Genomic DNA, 15,117 nt, shown 5'->3' with positions numbered 1-15,117 from the left:
GGATTCTGATCAACTAAATATATATACACTTCACTAAATTCAAATTTATTTCTTTGTGTTTTCAGCAATACAGATTAAACACATACAAACTATATACTAATTCTATTAAATAGTTACTCTTCGTAACCAATACCAGGTATATAATTTTTTTTGGCATTATGAAAGAGTGAATGTTTTCCATCCTTCCATGGGAAAGCCTACACAAAAACAAAAATGATTAAATCCTGCGACAGTATTTAGTACTTTTGCAACTATTTTAGTATTTTTAATTATTTATTTTCATCCTATTTAAATCTTACCTTATTCATTATTTTCATATACGGATAGTGAATGAACTCTGGAGGTGGTTCATGATTTTCTTCACGAATTTTAATGTAACAATTAACCATAGCAACTCCCAATAAAGGAAAACCCACAAAAAAGGCGAGAAACTTAAATATTTTAACAGTATCTAAAATCAAGTGGAATGGCAAATTATACTTATGTAACCATAGATTTCTAACTTTTAATAGAATTACAAATTTTCACATTAATGCTAAAACAGGATATAGATAAGGAATACTCTTTATTTTAGATTTTGTAATAAAATACGCTTTGATGAAGTAAAAAGTTTAAAGAATCAAATCTTTCATTTTCACATTTTTGTCATTAAAAATCTTGTAAATAGAATTTTTTATAATTTACCGTTGGAAACTGGATGTTGAAGTTGTTCCACTGTTTTTATATATTCTGCCATACCCCGTGTGAAAGTACGGCCAAATTGACCTACCCTTAGTATCTTCGACATTTTGTCCGAAAGAGGAGTACAACGCAAGGAAGAAGTACAGATACTGATTTTGTTCAATTACATCACTACATGTATATATGTCTCAATTTTCAGCGTAATTATTTTATTTCTCTACAGATGTCACTCAATGTTTCTCCAGAAATAAAGTCAACATTACTCGTCGCTGATAAGTCGGTCTACTACCAAGCAGTATCCTCGTCTCTGGTGGTATGTAAATATGTATATGCTATTCAGCTATTATAAAAATTTTGAGAAAATTTAGAAGTTTCAATTCTGTTTTCCAGGTTGATTACAATCAATAAGTATGTAATTTAAATAATTAAAATAAATGAAAAGATGGAAAAATTATAAAAGAGAAAGATTGATCAAAATAGTAACAAATTCCATTGAAAGTTTTATGTAAGTTTAATTTGGTGTTTATTCTTTACAATAGAGTGAAAAATCAATCGTTTTCATTTCTCTACGAAGAGCACATAAATATTATTGTTAACATTTAATAAATATTGAATTACCTTTTTAACGTATTTTTATAATTAGGATATTAAAGTTATACATTATTTTCAAATAATGGAAGATAAATTTTTACATGTGTGTGTGTATGTGTATGTACATGCTAGTTTATATTGGAAAAATATATATTTACAAGAAAATAGATCCATTTTCTACGTCATTTATATAGCGATAAATCACGTGATATTTTATCCGTTATTGTAATTTCTAATAATTCAAATCGTATGCAGTACTCCATATAATATCTGTTTCATCTCTTCTCTTTTTGATTGAAATAGAAAAATTATTTTTTTTTATCAGGGTATGTTTATAAAGTAATTTAACAATAATAATACTTAAATGGCACGTTTTAGTAATATTACTTACATACATATATTTAAAATTATGATCAAGTGCAATAAATTTCTTGGTATGATTCACTTCAATCATACCTTAGATAAAATACATAGTATTCGGACATTTTAAAATGATTAATACATATTTTACTAATTCAATGTATGAATAATTATATATAATAGCTAAAATATTAATGTATACAACTGTTTTATCAAAATAATTAATTATGATTTGTTTTTGGTGTAGTATCAATTCTTGAAATGCAAAATATACATACATATATATATGTATTACATACAGCAATACACATACAGATGCATAATAATTTTTATAATAATGGTTTTATAATAAATTTTATTATTAATGATAAAACTATATTAATTTAACTAAGTATCAAACTTATTCTGTTCTAAAAATAAATATACACATGGCACGTTCTATAACGCATTTAAGATAAATAAATGAATGTGAAAGAAATGATTATTTATTATGCTTATTCAATGAATAAAGCAAGATGTTGAATAAAAATTAATATTTTTCAGTTCGAATGGGTAATTCTATCACAAAAAATAATTATCACAATAATCAGAAGTATACTAGTCAGGTATATATCATTTAAAATTGTAAATAAAACATAGGTTATAAATTATAACCTATATGATGTAGATAATATTGTTAATAAGATCAACTACTTATATATAATTGTATCTCAATTGATAAAGATTAATAAATACTATTATAATATTTTTTATGCAGTATAGCCTTAGTGATATAATTGGTGGAAGTTGCATTGGATCAACGCAACCTTCGCAGAAAGAAACTAAATCATGGTCTCGTGCTTCTTGCAGAAGGTAATTGTAATATTTTATAATTTTTATGCGTTTAATAATCCGTATGTAATAAGTATTTGATTTTATAGCTGGAGCGAAGGTACATTATATGATCCATTGGGTACTTCGAAAACATTGTGGCCTGTATCACGTTGTCAGGCTATGTTTCTTCCAGAATTTCAAATAAGACAAGTATCTCTGCAAAATGCCTATATATTTTTAAGCACAATAGCCAAAGGAGCTTATGGAAAAGTATATAAAATTCAGAAACAAGATACTGGAGAATTTTTTGCTTTAAAAGTAATAAGTAAAGCTAAAGTGGTTGCAGAAAATGGTATAATGCAGGCTAAACAGGAAGTATGTATGCTTTTAAAATTGAAGGCATGTTTATTTTCACTTTGTACTATAATTGAATTCATACATATATTCAATATATTTTATTCATATATTCAATAGGTATCAATACAAAAATTGGTTGGTCATCATCCATTTATATTAGATTGCTCTCACAGGTGGCAAGGAAGGAAAACATTGTACATATGTAAGCTTATTGTAATTATGTTATTATTAGTTATTGTTAAATATGTTTTTTAATGTGCATTAATTCTAGTAACTAACTATGTTGGTGGGGGAGAGTTATTTTCATTAGTCGAGCAATGTGGTTCTCTGCCTGAAAATATAGTTAGAATATATGTAGCAGAAGTTGCTTTAGCTATTGGTAAATATACATTGTTTTGAAGTGATAATTCAATATGAGATAGAATTTATATGTGTCTCTGTTATTGTGTGTTAAAGATTTTTTGCACAATGCTGGTGTTGTACATAGAGATATAAAAGCCACAAATGTTCTATTGGATGACGAAGGTCATGCTATAATTATTGATTTTGGTCTTGCAAAGTGGTTAAATCATACAGAAAGAACACATACGCTTTGTGGAACTCCAGAATATATGGGCAAGTACAAAAATATACATAAAATATAAAAATTATATCAACTATAACTATTTTTCACTTGATGTATTTTGTTATAGCACCAGAAATATTCAGTAGACAGTATTATGGACAAGAGGTAGATTGGTGGTCATTGGGAGTACTAGCTTGTTTCATGCTTACAAATCAGGTATGTATGATATATATATATATATTTTTCTTTTCTTTTTTCCATTAAAGTAATTTTAAATATGACATGAAATGTACTATCAACATACTAACATTGGAATTACAATCATTTCAATACAAGAAGTAGAAGATAAAACCTGAAGTATAGTAGAAAACATATTTTAAAATATAAATTGATGCATTTATTAAAAACAAAGGCGATAGTCTCAATATGCTACTCTATTCCATATACTGTTATAACAATGTTAGTATCTGTAGGTTATAACTATCTTCAAAGACAGTGCAGTCCGTGGACTCCGTGGCGCAACGGTAGCGCGTCTGACTCCAGATCAGAAGGTTGCGTGTTCAAATCACGTCGGGGTCAAAGTTTATTTTTATAATTTATTTTTTTTACATTTGACATGCGGAATATGAAGTAAATTTTATAGGTTTATTTTTATTTGAATAAAGATTATATTTATTGTTATTATTTATCATTTTATGAAATCGGTAAATTTCTTTCTATGCATAATATATGTAGAAGAGCAGTTATGCAATTTTTATGAACTTTTATATTTTATATATGTAGCAAAATTGAATAAATGATCAATTTTCTTTTGGTAATTGGTAGACAGTTTTTGACTTTTTAAAAATAGTAAGTGATTTTTTTTTATACCATTTTATCTTAAAATGCGTAACTATTAACTGAGAATATACAATTAATATTACAGAGAGTTTTCTATAATATATTTGCTGTTTTAACATTTAAACTAATTTCTAAGAGTTTGTATCTAAACAATGTTTAATATTTTAATAAGTATGTTTCCAGTGTTCTAGAATATTAAGGAGTGATTAATATTGTTAATGATATTAAAAAAAAGCACTAAATTACAGTAGAATTTGTTTAGGATCAAAAAATAATTCGCCCCCGGGTGGGCTCGAACCACCAACCTTTCGGTTAACAGCCGAACGCGCTAGCCGATTGCGCCACGGAGGCAGTTGAACGGGAAGTTCTTTTCAAGTCTTTTGTTGCTGTTTCCTATCTTTAAATGTTAATTTTGTTATATGCTTTTATTTTGTAATTTATTATTTACAATATTTCTTCTATCTTAATGAAATATTTTATATAAGAAGAATTACTTTTAATTCGTTGCATGTTATAAGATCTTATGATAGATTGAATCTTTTGGTAGAAGTTTCATCGCGGTTCATAAAAAGAAATATTTTTGCTCGTATTTCATATATTTATTATTATATATACTTATACTCATCATTAAACATTAATACATTTTTTTTATTTCTTTTTGAATTGGACACTTTGTTATACATTCAGAATTATTTATTTAAGAATAGTTATTAAATAACTTACAAGATATGTATATTGTTGAGTAGGTCGTTTCTAGAATATTGTGTGTTAACAGTATTAATATATATAATATAATAATAATTAAATTGAATTTTATAACAATATGCGATTTCGATATGAAACATCGAATTATTACTATGATAAAATTAAAATCATTGTCATTCATCAAATTAAATTATCTATAAGCATAATTACACAAAACCAAACATTAATTGCGACATCTAGAAAATAACATATGGAATGTTATTGGAACGGTTGTTTAAATATAATAATTAAACACCGTCATGAAACCATCGGTATGCAAATATTTATGCAAATTATTTCTTATTCTTATGGATATTATTAAAGAAATGAAACCTGAACAGGAAATTGTTTCATCTAGTAAATCTTCTAACGAGTGTTTTGTATATTTCACATATCTTTGCACATTATATATATTTTTGCATTTCCAAATTCTCAATAAATGCATAAAAGTCCGCAGTCAAATTGTCATATGTGTCATATTATACGTTTCGTATTGTATCGAGGAACACATAGATGTCGTGGAACTAAGTTCCAAGTAGAGACGTAATTATTTTCCTGTGAACCGTGTCTCGTATACTTTTCGTCGGCCGTTCTTGCGTAAAAGCATGCAACGGGCACTCGAATTGAAGAAATCCAACGAGCGTATCTCTCTGGCTCATTGCAAAATCCTTCAGTGCCTTGACATTTTCGCTGGGTCCACTCACCTCGCGTATCCTCAGTGTTTACAAAGCGTGTTCTCGGGCACGTTAACTTTTCATACGGCCTTTTGATGAATCGACGTATGTGCCACGTCATGTCATGAAGAAATGTCGTCGTACCTGGCGCGACCACCATATCATCGTTAACCATGAGATTCACGCGAATCTTTGACTCTTGTGCAATTGCATTCTCGATAGAAAACGATTCATCGTTACTTAGACTTTTTTTCAGGAACCAGCCATAATACGTAAATTACGACAAAAGTGTAAACACATATTTTACTTTAGAAGATCTGGTTTTATCAATGACTCGATTTAACATTTTAAGATCGTTTACTGCTTTGATTTGAGATTTCAAGATTATATCCTGATCAACGATTTAGCTTGAAATTTTAAGATTATATTTTGGTCAATGATTTTTATTAAAGATTTTTATTTTCTCATTTCTATTTGATATCTGTGATCGAATATTCAAAGAAACAGGTTTGAAGTAGTGAATTTTGTAATCTTGTTTTCTCGATGATAAATAATGACACGATTCGAATGAATTGTATCGACTATCCTCTTGCAAATGTTAATCCTGATGCATTCGGATCCTTCGTTCTTAATTTTGTTCTTCTAATAAATGAGAAGGAAGGATTTTTTAAATTCAAAGATAACTAGATGCATGCAAGGAGGGAAAATTGTCAACAACACGTTGTCCACAGTAATAATAATAATTATTATTATAACGATGATAGCAATAATACAAATAATAATATTAATAATAGCGATACTGGTACTAAATCGTAATAATAATAATAATATTAATAATAATAATGACACGTATCTCTAAAAAAAAAAAGAAGACAGAGTCGAGCTACATACTAGTTTTATTGGGATGAGGTTGTGGTTGTGGTTCGTGTGTGGTTTTTTGAGAGGAAAAAAAATAAAGAGGAGTCTTGGGGTTGGGGGATTTGGGATGAGGATACTAAAATATCAGGGGCCGGTTTCGTCCCCGCGGACAGATCGCGGTGTCCGCCGGGACGAAGAAAAGGATGATTCCTGGCGTGTGCCAAGTCAGATCCTTAAGGGTGACCACGTGTTCCTGATAGATGATTTTTCTTGTGTCTATTTCTTCTTTGAACACTCGATCGAGTCTTCGTTATCTCCATCATCGTCGTCGTCTTCATCATCGTTGTTCTCATGAATGTTATTCCGATGTGTCCTAAGTTAAAAATCCTTCACAGCCAGGCCGCCACGTGATCATCCTGCCCCGAGTCGATGAATTTTTTCTCTCGGAATCGTAGCGCGCCGGGGGAAGTTTTGGTCCCTGCCACAGAATTGATCGCGCAATCTCTCTCTCCCATTCACACCGATATACACTCTCACTCCGTCTCGTTCTCTCTCTCCCGTTCCCGTTCATACTTCCTCTGACGTACACGCTCTCTCCCGCTCGTTTTGCTTTATCTGGGCCGAACAACTCGCGCATCCTTCTTCATCTTCTTATTCATCATTTTTTTTTTGTGAGTTTTTTCCTTGTTTCTTCTTTTTCAAAATGTTTTATCCCATTTTTATCTGGTCGATGGTGATGAACGCAAAATGGTCTGGACGAGTGGCGAGCTAGTATCCGCGCTTCGTTCGATGTTATTTGATTTCTTCGGGGCTGTTCTTCTTCGTCTTCCCGCCTCTCGCTGCGACCGCTATTTCAATTGTTCACTTATACTGTCAGTTCTTGCGGTTTAGGCAGCAATTCGGGCTTGGACTCTTCAGCTGGTTTGGACTCCTGTTTGGAGGAGGACTCCTCGGAGGATTTCTCTTCCTCGCTGCCCTTGCTTTCCTTCTTCTCAGCCGATTTTTCTTCAGAAGATTCGTCTGATTTCGCTTCTTTCGCTTCTTTCGCGGCTTCCTGCTGTTTCTGTGGTTCTTCCTTCTTTTCCTCGGCTTGTTCAGACTTTGCTTGAGGCTGAGCTTCCGCGGTTTCGCGTTTAGCCTGGCTAGATTCGGCTGATTTGGCCGCCGATTGTTCTACAGATTCTTGAACGTTACTGGAAGCAGAGGCTGCAGCAGATACTTCGGCGCTCTTTGCTTCCTTTTCGGGTTGAGCAGCGGCTTCAGCAGGCTTCTCCTCGGTCTTGGCCGATTCCTCGGGGCTGATTGCAGGTTGTTCGATCGCTGGTTGTTCGAGAGGAAGCTGAATCTTCTCGTTCTTGGCAGCTGGTTTGTTCTCTTCTGGGGATTTAGCCTGATCTTGTTGGCTCTTTTCAGCTTCAACAGCTGGCTGTTCTATTTTCTTCTCTTCCGGAGCAGCTACCTCGGCGTCGCGGGTCACACGGTCGGGTTTGTCCTCAGCCTTCTTTTCCTGTTCCTCTTGTGGCTTCTCGAGCTTCTTTTCCTCTGCAGCTGGCTGAGCCTTTTCTTCCGATTCGGAAGCTGCTGAGCTAGCCTCATCGTCTTTTCTCACGCTTGGTTTCGCTTCCTCAGCTTTCTTTTCTTCCTTTGCTTCTTCCTTAGCAGCTTCTCCGCTTTTCTCTGCTGAATCTACTTGCTCGGAGCTTTTGCCCTCTGGGACTATAGCCTTCTGTAATATAAACACGATCCAGTTAAGAAAACCAAATTCTATCGTCTACAACAGCAAAGAAACTCAAATATCGTAATTATATCATAATACAATTCAAACTTACAACAACGGGTTGCTCTACTAGAATATCAGCATCAGCCTGTTTCTTTTCTTGCGGAACAACTTGCACTACAGTTTCGTGAGATTCGGAAGCCGCCTGCTTCAGACTTTCTTCCTCCTTCTTGACTTCTTGAGCCTGTTCAGGCTTTTGTTCTTGCTCAGGTTGTTGAGCCTCCTGTGGTTGTTGTTGCGGCTGCAGTTGCTCAGGCTTCTTATCCTGGCTAGCTTCCTCCTTTTTCTCCTCGGGTTTTGCTTGTTGAGCCTCCTCTTTCTTCTCCTCAGCCTTTTCAGACAATTGAGCGTTTTCACCCGCGGGTTCGCTCCTCACGCTTGGCTTCTCAGCTTCGGCAGGTTTCGCTTCGGCAGGCGCCGGTTCAGCGGCCTCCACGTTTGGTGCTGCAACAGCTTCAGGAGCTACTGGAATCCCTGAGTTGCTTGGGTTCGCCGATTTTTCGAGAGGAACTACTTGGAGAGGTTCCTGGTTCTCAGCTACGGGCATCGAGAGCACCGTTTTCTGGCCGAGCAGGCACAGTATCGTTATTACGAGTAACTTCGTCATTTTGATATCTGTAAATGAAAACGGAGCTTTTGGTAATTCGTTCTCTTTCGATTTCTATATTAATATTAGAACTATCAGAGTGATGGAAATATCCGATTTACAATTTTGCATATAATTTTTTAAAGAATTTGAACAATTTTTTCTTTGCACTAGGTTTTCTAGGTTTTCAATTATTTGGGGGTCAATATCTTTGGTACAAATTTCGTTCATATAATTATATATTTCGATACAATGCTTTTATATATCTTCTATTTTGATCTTTTTTGGTACGAATTGCATTTTATACTTATATTTTATAATTATATTTAACGTTGATAAATTTAATGAACACTACGAAAGCGGAGCTTTAGTTATATTTTTATAATGAATTACAAATATCAAGCTTAATAATCATCCTGTTAATTCGAAGGGACAGAAAGTCACGACTATCAGATACTAACGTATATGAAAGAAAATCAAAGATAACATTGTACCCTAATGCATAAATCTCATCGTAAACGATCATTCAATCTCGACCAACCGGATGTAGAACCCGAACTAAAGTTATCACGGATCGGAAACACCGTAAAGATTTAGAAATAATGTCATGTCGGACAGAAAGGTTCTAGCATGTATGGAGCGTAGAGAGAGGAAACGAGGGACGTTTCTCGCAATCTTCCAGTTAGGAGAGCGGACGTGAGTACACGAGCTCCTCTTTCGTACTTGGCATGAATGGAGAACGCGGCCGCATGAATGGACCGCCGATAGACGCGCGAGACGAAAAGCAGGCTGCGCGTCAGAATGTGACATACAGAGAGAGAGAGAGAGAGAGAGAGAGAGAGAGAGAGAGAGAGAGAGAGAGAGAGAGAGAGAGAGAGAGAGAGAGAGAGAGAGAGAGAGAGAGAGAGAGAGAGAGAGAGAGAGAGAAGGAAAGAATGAAAATTGAAAGATGGACAAGGGGCTGCTAGAGGAATCGGCAGGAGGGAGAGGGACGTAGGTGACATTGAACCGAATGCATTGAACAAGACGAGCGTTATGGAACTAATGACAGGATGCGTGTCCCTCGCGTTCGTTACGCGCGCACATTCGCGCGATTTCTCCGCATGATCGCGTCTTCTTCTTCGTTCTACGCATTGTTCTTCTCGTTTCTTCACGAATGAACGCGTGTTCTTCAACGGATGTTAGGAATAGCTGGAAGGGTGCTGAGAGTATCTGAGATTTCATTGGACAATTATTTCTTCATAGGTTGTACCAGAGGAGATTATATTGGATTGTCAGAGTATTTTGAAGATTTCCAATAGAGAATCTTCGAATGTTTTGGTTACTTGAAGATTTTCAATGAGGAGGTTTCGACTTAATTATTTGAAGATTTTTAATAATAGAAGCTTTGAGTTGAATATTCGAAGATCTTCAATATGGGAATTGACTTCGAGGTGGATAAATAGATAAATAAAAGGAGAACGAAAGAGAATGAACGTTGTTGCGTGTATCGCGAACGGAAAGTGAAACATGGGTGTAACTTCCGCAATAGGTGGAAACGGAAGGCGAGAGAGGACATTGTTTGGTTGGATGGAAATCGAGTCGTTGCAACGATCAAGATATGCCTCGAAAAAAAGCAGAACATTGTTCATCTGTCATATCGCGAACCATGAAAGTACTAAAAAATATACATTCCCAATCGTGAGTTCTAACTATTTTATTATAAATCTGTCATTTATAAGCTGTATCTGTATGTACACGTTGTTATTGTACGAGCTTATGACCAGCAGTGTGCCTATATAAACCTATATGCGCATAATCGAACCCGCTTAAGTCTAATTATAAAACGTCGACCACTATCAGGAAGCTCATCGTCGTGTAAATCGATTCCGCTGCGCACATCGGTATCGTATGGTCGTTACGAAGCCTTTGACGAGCATCGAGGTACATAAGTAGATACGGTAGAGTGGGCAGACGCGAAACCAGAGACAATCGTCGCGGTGTCGCGTGGACACGATTTGCTTCGCGAGTGCAGTTTGCGATCAAGCGAAACGCAAAACGCTGACGAAACTAAAGGCAAAACGTTAAGGAAACTAAATACACGCATACACAAGCATTAAACTGGTCCGCGAGCTATGTAACGGAATAAAAAAGAAAAGAAAAAAAAAAATGAAGGAAAAATCAAGCACGATGGCATTCTTTCGATTCCATGCCAGCGTAGAGCGACCTTCCGTTCAGGAGGCTCGAGCTTGCGTCCAATCAAGCGGGTAATTTATACAGAGAGGAAGCTGTTCCCGTTGCATGTACAGTCAGAAATGCTCGTTCGCGAACGTTCCATCGTAAAAATCGAAACTGCTGCAACAATGGCAGCGAACAAGCCCGAGGGAACGGTTCTATGTCCATATTTGTAAAACGACGATGCTCGAGGACCGCTTTTAAGAAGAGACGAGAAACTGTTCGTTCACGAAGAGAAAAAGCGGTTGCCGCGTTATCTGAAACACAGACACGCCTTCTGGAGAACGCAACCAACGTGGAATGCGCGCTGAGAAGGTGAACGCAAAAGTCAGAGAGGGAAAACGGGAGGATAAAGGGGGAAAAACTGGGCGACAGCCGCGACCTGAGCGAGGAAAGAGGCGGCTGAACGGTCCAGTTTTTACGATACTAGCGCGCCACTTCGCTCTTGGCGTTCGCCAATTGGTCAACGCGCAGGAGGTGAACCGTTCCGTTCTGTTATTACGCTCGTGCTCGACTTCAATTTTGGTACAAGCGATTGCTATCAACCGAGAACTTCGTTCCCGATAAATTTCAATTTTACACTCTTTCTTCTTTTTAGAATTTTCGTCGTATAATTCAATTTGAAAAATCGTTCGTATAGGCACATGTAGGTTTCATAGAATGAACAAAGATGGAATATTCTCCATATAGGAAAGAGGTGAACGTTCAGAGGCGGCTCGTTGAAGACGAGAAGCGAAATTAAGGGGCAAGTATACATTAGCGAGTCGCATAATCGACATTAATAACAATCGTCCAGGCCTGATCATGTTGCAAGCGGACGTAATGGGCCGCAATAAAGTTAATTGCAAATTACTTTGCGAGTCACGGACGTGGAGGTAACGTTTGCACGCGTATATAGGTGTATACACATACATATATATATATTTTGAACGTACGCGCTCAGCATTTTGGCTAATTGCAATTCGGTCAGATTGTCATTTGATAAGATAGTACAGGAGAGAGGAAGATAAAGAAGTGGAAGATAGGAAGGGGAGGATCTGAAGTGCCGCAAGAAAATTAAAGTCACGATCTCGCGAGGGATGCAAACACGACGGAGGGATAGGTCGACAGAGAGGAAATGCCTGTGAAAGATGATGGACACCCATTACCTTATCAAGATCATCAGAGATGTAATAATGGTACGACGCTTACAAAGAAGACGGGGTCCATTGAAGTGGTTCACCGCTTCAATGCTTTCTGCTCCTTCTCTCTCTTTCTCTGAGCTCGACTCTATTCTGCGCAACACGGCATTTATTATATCGGCTCTATCCTTTTCGCGATTGTCGATCTAATCTGCGCACATTGAATCTCAACTGGACGGAGAATGCGTCGCAGTACTCGCAGTTAACGCGATCGCGCAGGAATGCCGGTTGTTGCCTCTAATCGGCTCTGAAAGAGGGGTTCCGCTGCCATTTCTCGACGTTGTTTCAATTACCATTTTAAACACTCTTTCGTTCTAATTTTATTCGTATGAAAAGCATGGTAGGAAAATTATGCTGTTTCGAAGCAGAATACCGGAGACTTTTTTTTAAAGTATCGGATACTAAGAAAATGTTTAAATTGAACGCTGTTTCAAGGAAGAATACTATTAATTTGTTTGAAAGTAGCGAAAAGACCGAGTATCGATGTTTATATTATTTTAAATCTTCTAGGTTCAATGTAAGGAATGTTATTTCTACGTTTCGTGAATTTAAGTGATGTAATAATTCTTCCAATTGATAGCATCGGAAATATTCACAATTTTGAAGAGTGTCAGCGATATCAGAGTTTCTCTGAATTTCTACCAGCGCAAGATGAAGAACGTTTTTCAACTTTTAGATTTTTCAAATAAAAAGCACGAAACTATGATTCTCTAAGTAAAGACACGAAACTACGAGCATCCATGAGATAAAATAGTAATTTTTGTATAACCCGCTTGAAAGAAAATTGCCAAATAAATTACATAAACGTTACCACGGTACCAGAAACTTGACGCTTTCTACTTTTTAACGTTTGTAAAAACAAAATCTACTACATATACGTATAATTTTCGAATATTTTCATGCATTTAATCGTCGAATTTATGCACGCATAAATTCGTTCAATTACGAACGAGAGTTAAAAGTGGAAATACAGGGAATAGATCGTAAAAAATATGAGCGATAGACTGTTCTGAGAGAAGATTCCTGGCAAATTAGAGGATCCTCGGTTGGCTTGTTCGCGCCTTGTGTGTCGCAGCCTTGCTGACGTGCAGATTAAGTAGATTAGCGACGAGTTAATTAGCCGCGGGGAAATCTTCGCGGGTCTATGGAGCAGAGAGGATGGAAAAAGGGTACGGTTGCGAGAGGAGGACAAAAATTACGCAAACGCGCGGTCATACGTTGCGAAATATACGCAAATTGTATGTTCCGACGATTATTCCATTTAGCGTTTCCCTCGCTTTAATCATTGGGTTCGAAGACAGCCATTTCGCGAGACGCGATGGAGCTCTACCTGTGTACCGTGGTCGCTGATATTCTGATTCTTCTAGAGACGTCTAAATACCACGAAAAATCTTACAATTCTTCGTTTCTCGTCCCAACAAAATGTTTATCGAGAGTTTAAAATTTTTGTTTATTCGTAGATGGAAAAAAAAAAAGAAGAATGCACGCGTGATGACATCTGGCTAACCCCGAAAAGCGGAATTTTAATTTTCTAATTCTATAAAATTCGAAGAAAGGAGCGGTGCAGAATAGAAAAATCGCGACAGGCTGTCAACGATAGAGATAGGAACAACCGTGGATTGGATAAAATGATATGTTCTACTCACGTCTTTTTCTCTCCTCCGTGAAACTGGTCACAGCGGTGGCTGGTCGTCGACTTGTGTCCGGTAGACTCTTCCTAGATGCTTCTTCTCCGCTTCAGTCGCGGGGGAATTACTCTCACCGATTAAACTGTCGCTCGGAAAGAGACCGGTTCAAGAAGTAAAACTCTCGCCGATGTTATATGTGTTGCACGTTGGTTGTTGCGCGGAGCAGTGAAAACTCCGTGCTGAACAAGAGCAAAAGACAAAAGAGAGTCGGAAGAGATGCCCGAGAAGTAAGTTACCCTCTTCTCTCTCTTTTTTTTCGCGCGCGTGCGATTACGCTCGTTCGCTCGAGGAAACCGTTTGGTGATATCGGGATGAAGGTTGGGTCGTGTGTCGAGATGGAATCGTCGGGGCCCCGCTTATATACCCATTTACCCACCAGCGGCACCACAGCCAGGATCGTATAGGGGGGCCCGACCCTCTTCACCCGGCATCGTACCAGGGGCCCCTCCTTTACTCTTCTCTTCTCTTCCTTCTTCCGTCGTTCTTCTTTTCTCCACCTCTGTACACCTTCCCCTTCACCCTTTCCCTACCCTCCCGCCACCTATCGTTAACAGCTATCTTTCTTCGCACCATTCAGCCGTGATTCCCACCGGTCGTGTTTTCCTTCTTCCATACCCTGGGCCACGATCACCACGGGACGTGTGTGCCGCGCCGATTCCTCTCTACAACGACCCACGCCGTCTACGAGCAGGAGCAAAACGAACCGGGGGCTGCGATTCTCGCGAGAGATTTTCAAGTATCGAATCGGTTAGGTGGTTCGCGATGCGATGACTCTTCGACCCGCGGATGACACGTACCGAGATATCCAACCTGTGCACCCGATCTTCTTCTTCTTGGAATTGGTCTTGGCTCTAGGGTACATCTTGTCAACGACAGATTTTTGGATATTCGACGTTTCATTCATCTTGGACAGCCCTTTGCTTTGGATTGATGAAACTTTGATGTTGATTTCGAGATCATCGATGGACGATAATACAGATAAACTTGGAGAATGGAACGATGATGTTGAAGGATTTTCGGTGAGATATCTTGTTTAGGGTCGAGGCAGTGGATAGAAGTTCGTCGCTGAAGAAGGTTCGATTGGTTGGTTTGGACGGTGATCGGTTAATCGGAAAAGAAGGTTCGAGGAACATCCAGACAAGGCTGTATTATACGTGTGCTGTTGCTCGGAGTCGGCGAGTGGGCGAA

General features: G+C 37.2%; 3 protein-coding genes and 2 non-coding genes across 8 annotated transcripts in view; 2 read left to right on the top strand and 3 right to left on the bottom strand.

Moving 5' to 3' along the window:
- Positions 1-24: 24 nt before the first annotated feature.
- On the bottom strand, positions 25-857 carry LOC132905069 (cytochrome c oxidase subunit 6A, mitochondrial-like). Its single transcript, XM_060956021.1, has 3 exons — positions 685-857; positions 300-451; positions 25-197 (listed from the first exon to the last, which is right to left on the bottom strand). Exons 1-3 carry the CDS (start codon positions 785-787, stop codon positions 114-116), a joined length of 339 nt encoding a protein of 112 aa, XP_060812004.1. The 5' UTR covers positions 788-857; the 3' UTR covers positions 25-113.
- A 127-nt stretch (positions 858-984) lies between these two features.
- Positions 985-15,117, top strand: part of LOC132905067 (serine/threonine-protein kinase S6KL) — a 68,073-nt gene continuing 53,940 nt past the window's right edge. The window contains exons 1-8 of one of the 4 annotated variants that reach the window (XM_060956016.1): positions 985-1,089; positions 2,176-2,237; positions 2,390-2,484; positions 2,553-2,820; positions 2,920-3,004; positions 3,074-3,181; positions 3,259-3,417; positions 3,495-3,583. In XM_060956016.1, the coding sequence (XP_060811999.1) occupies positions 2,181-2,237; positions 2,390-2,484; positions 2,553-2,820; positions 2,920-3,004; positions 3,074-3,181; positions 3,259-3,417; positions 3,495-3,583 (861 nt within the window). In that variant the 5' untranslated portion in view covers positions 985-1,089; positions 2,176-2,180. Of the gene's footprint in view, positions 1,090-2,052; positions 2,238-2,389; positions 2,485-2,552; positions 2,821-2,919; positions 3,005-3,073; positions 3,182-3,258; positions 3,418-3,494; positions 3,584-15,117 lie in introns of those variants that run through there. The other 3 variants (XM_060956018.1, XM_060956017.1, XM_060956015.1) reach the window with 3 other exon arrangements.
- Trnaw-cca (transfer RNA tryptophan (anticodon CCA)) lies at positions 3,875-3,946 on the top strand. Its single transcript has one exon. It is a non-coding gene; the product is annotated as a tRNA-Trp (tRNA).
- Positions 4,485-4,558, bottom strand: Trnan-guu (transfer RNA asparagine (anticodon GUU)). The gene has a single exon. It is a non-coding gene; the product is annotated as a tRNA-Asn (tRNA).
- LOC132905066 (neurofilament heavy polypeptide-like) lies at positions 7,094-14,283 on the bottom strand. The gene is made up of 3 exons (XM_060956014.1): positions 13,888-14,283; positions 8,313-8,875; positions 7,094-8,209 (listed from the first exon to the last, which is right to left on the bottom strand). The coding sequence occupies exons 2-3, from the start codon at positions 8,865-8,867 to the stop codon at positions 7,349-7,351; spliced, it is 1,416 nt and encodes a 471-aa protein (XP_060811997.1). The 5' UTR covers positions 8,868-8,875; positions 13,888-14,283; the 3' UTR covers positions 7,094-7,348.

This window comes from Bombus pascuorum, chromosome 3, assembly GCF_905332965.1.
Source record: "Bombus pascuorum chromosome 3, iyBomPasc1.1, whole genome shotgun sequence".
In the NCBI taxonomy this organism is placed as follows: Eukaryota; Metazoa; Arthropoda; class Insecta; order Hymenoptera; family Apidae; genus Bombus; species Bombus pascuorum.
This window is presented reverse-complemented; position numbering and strand designations above follow the sequence as displayed.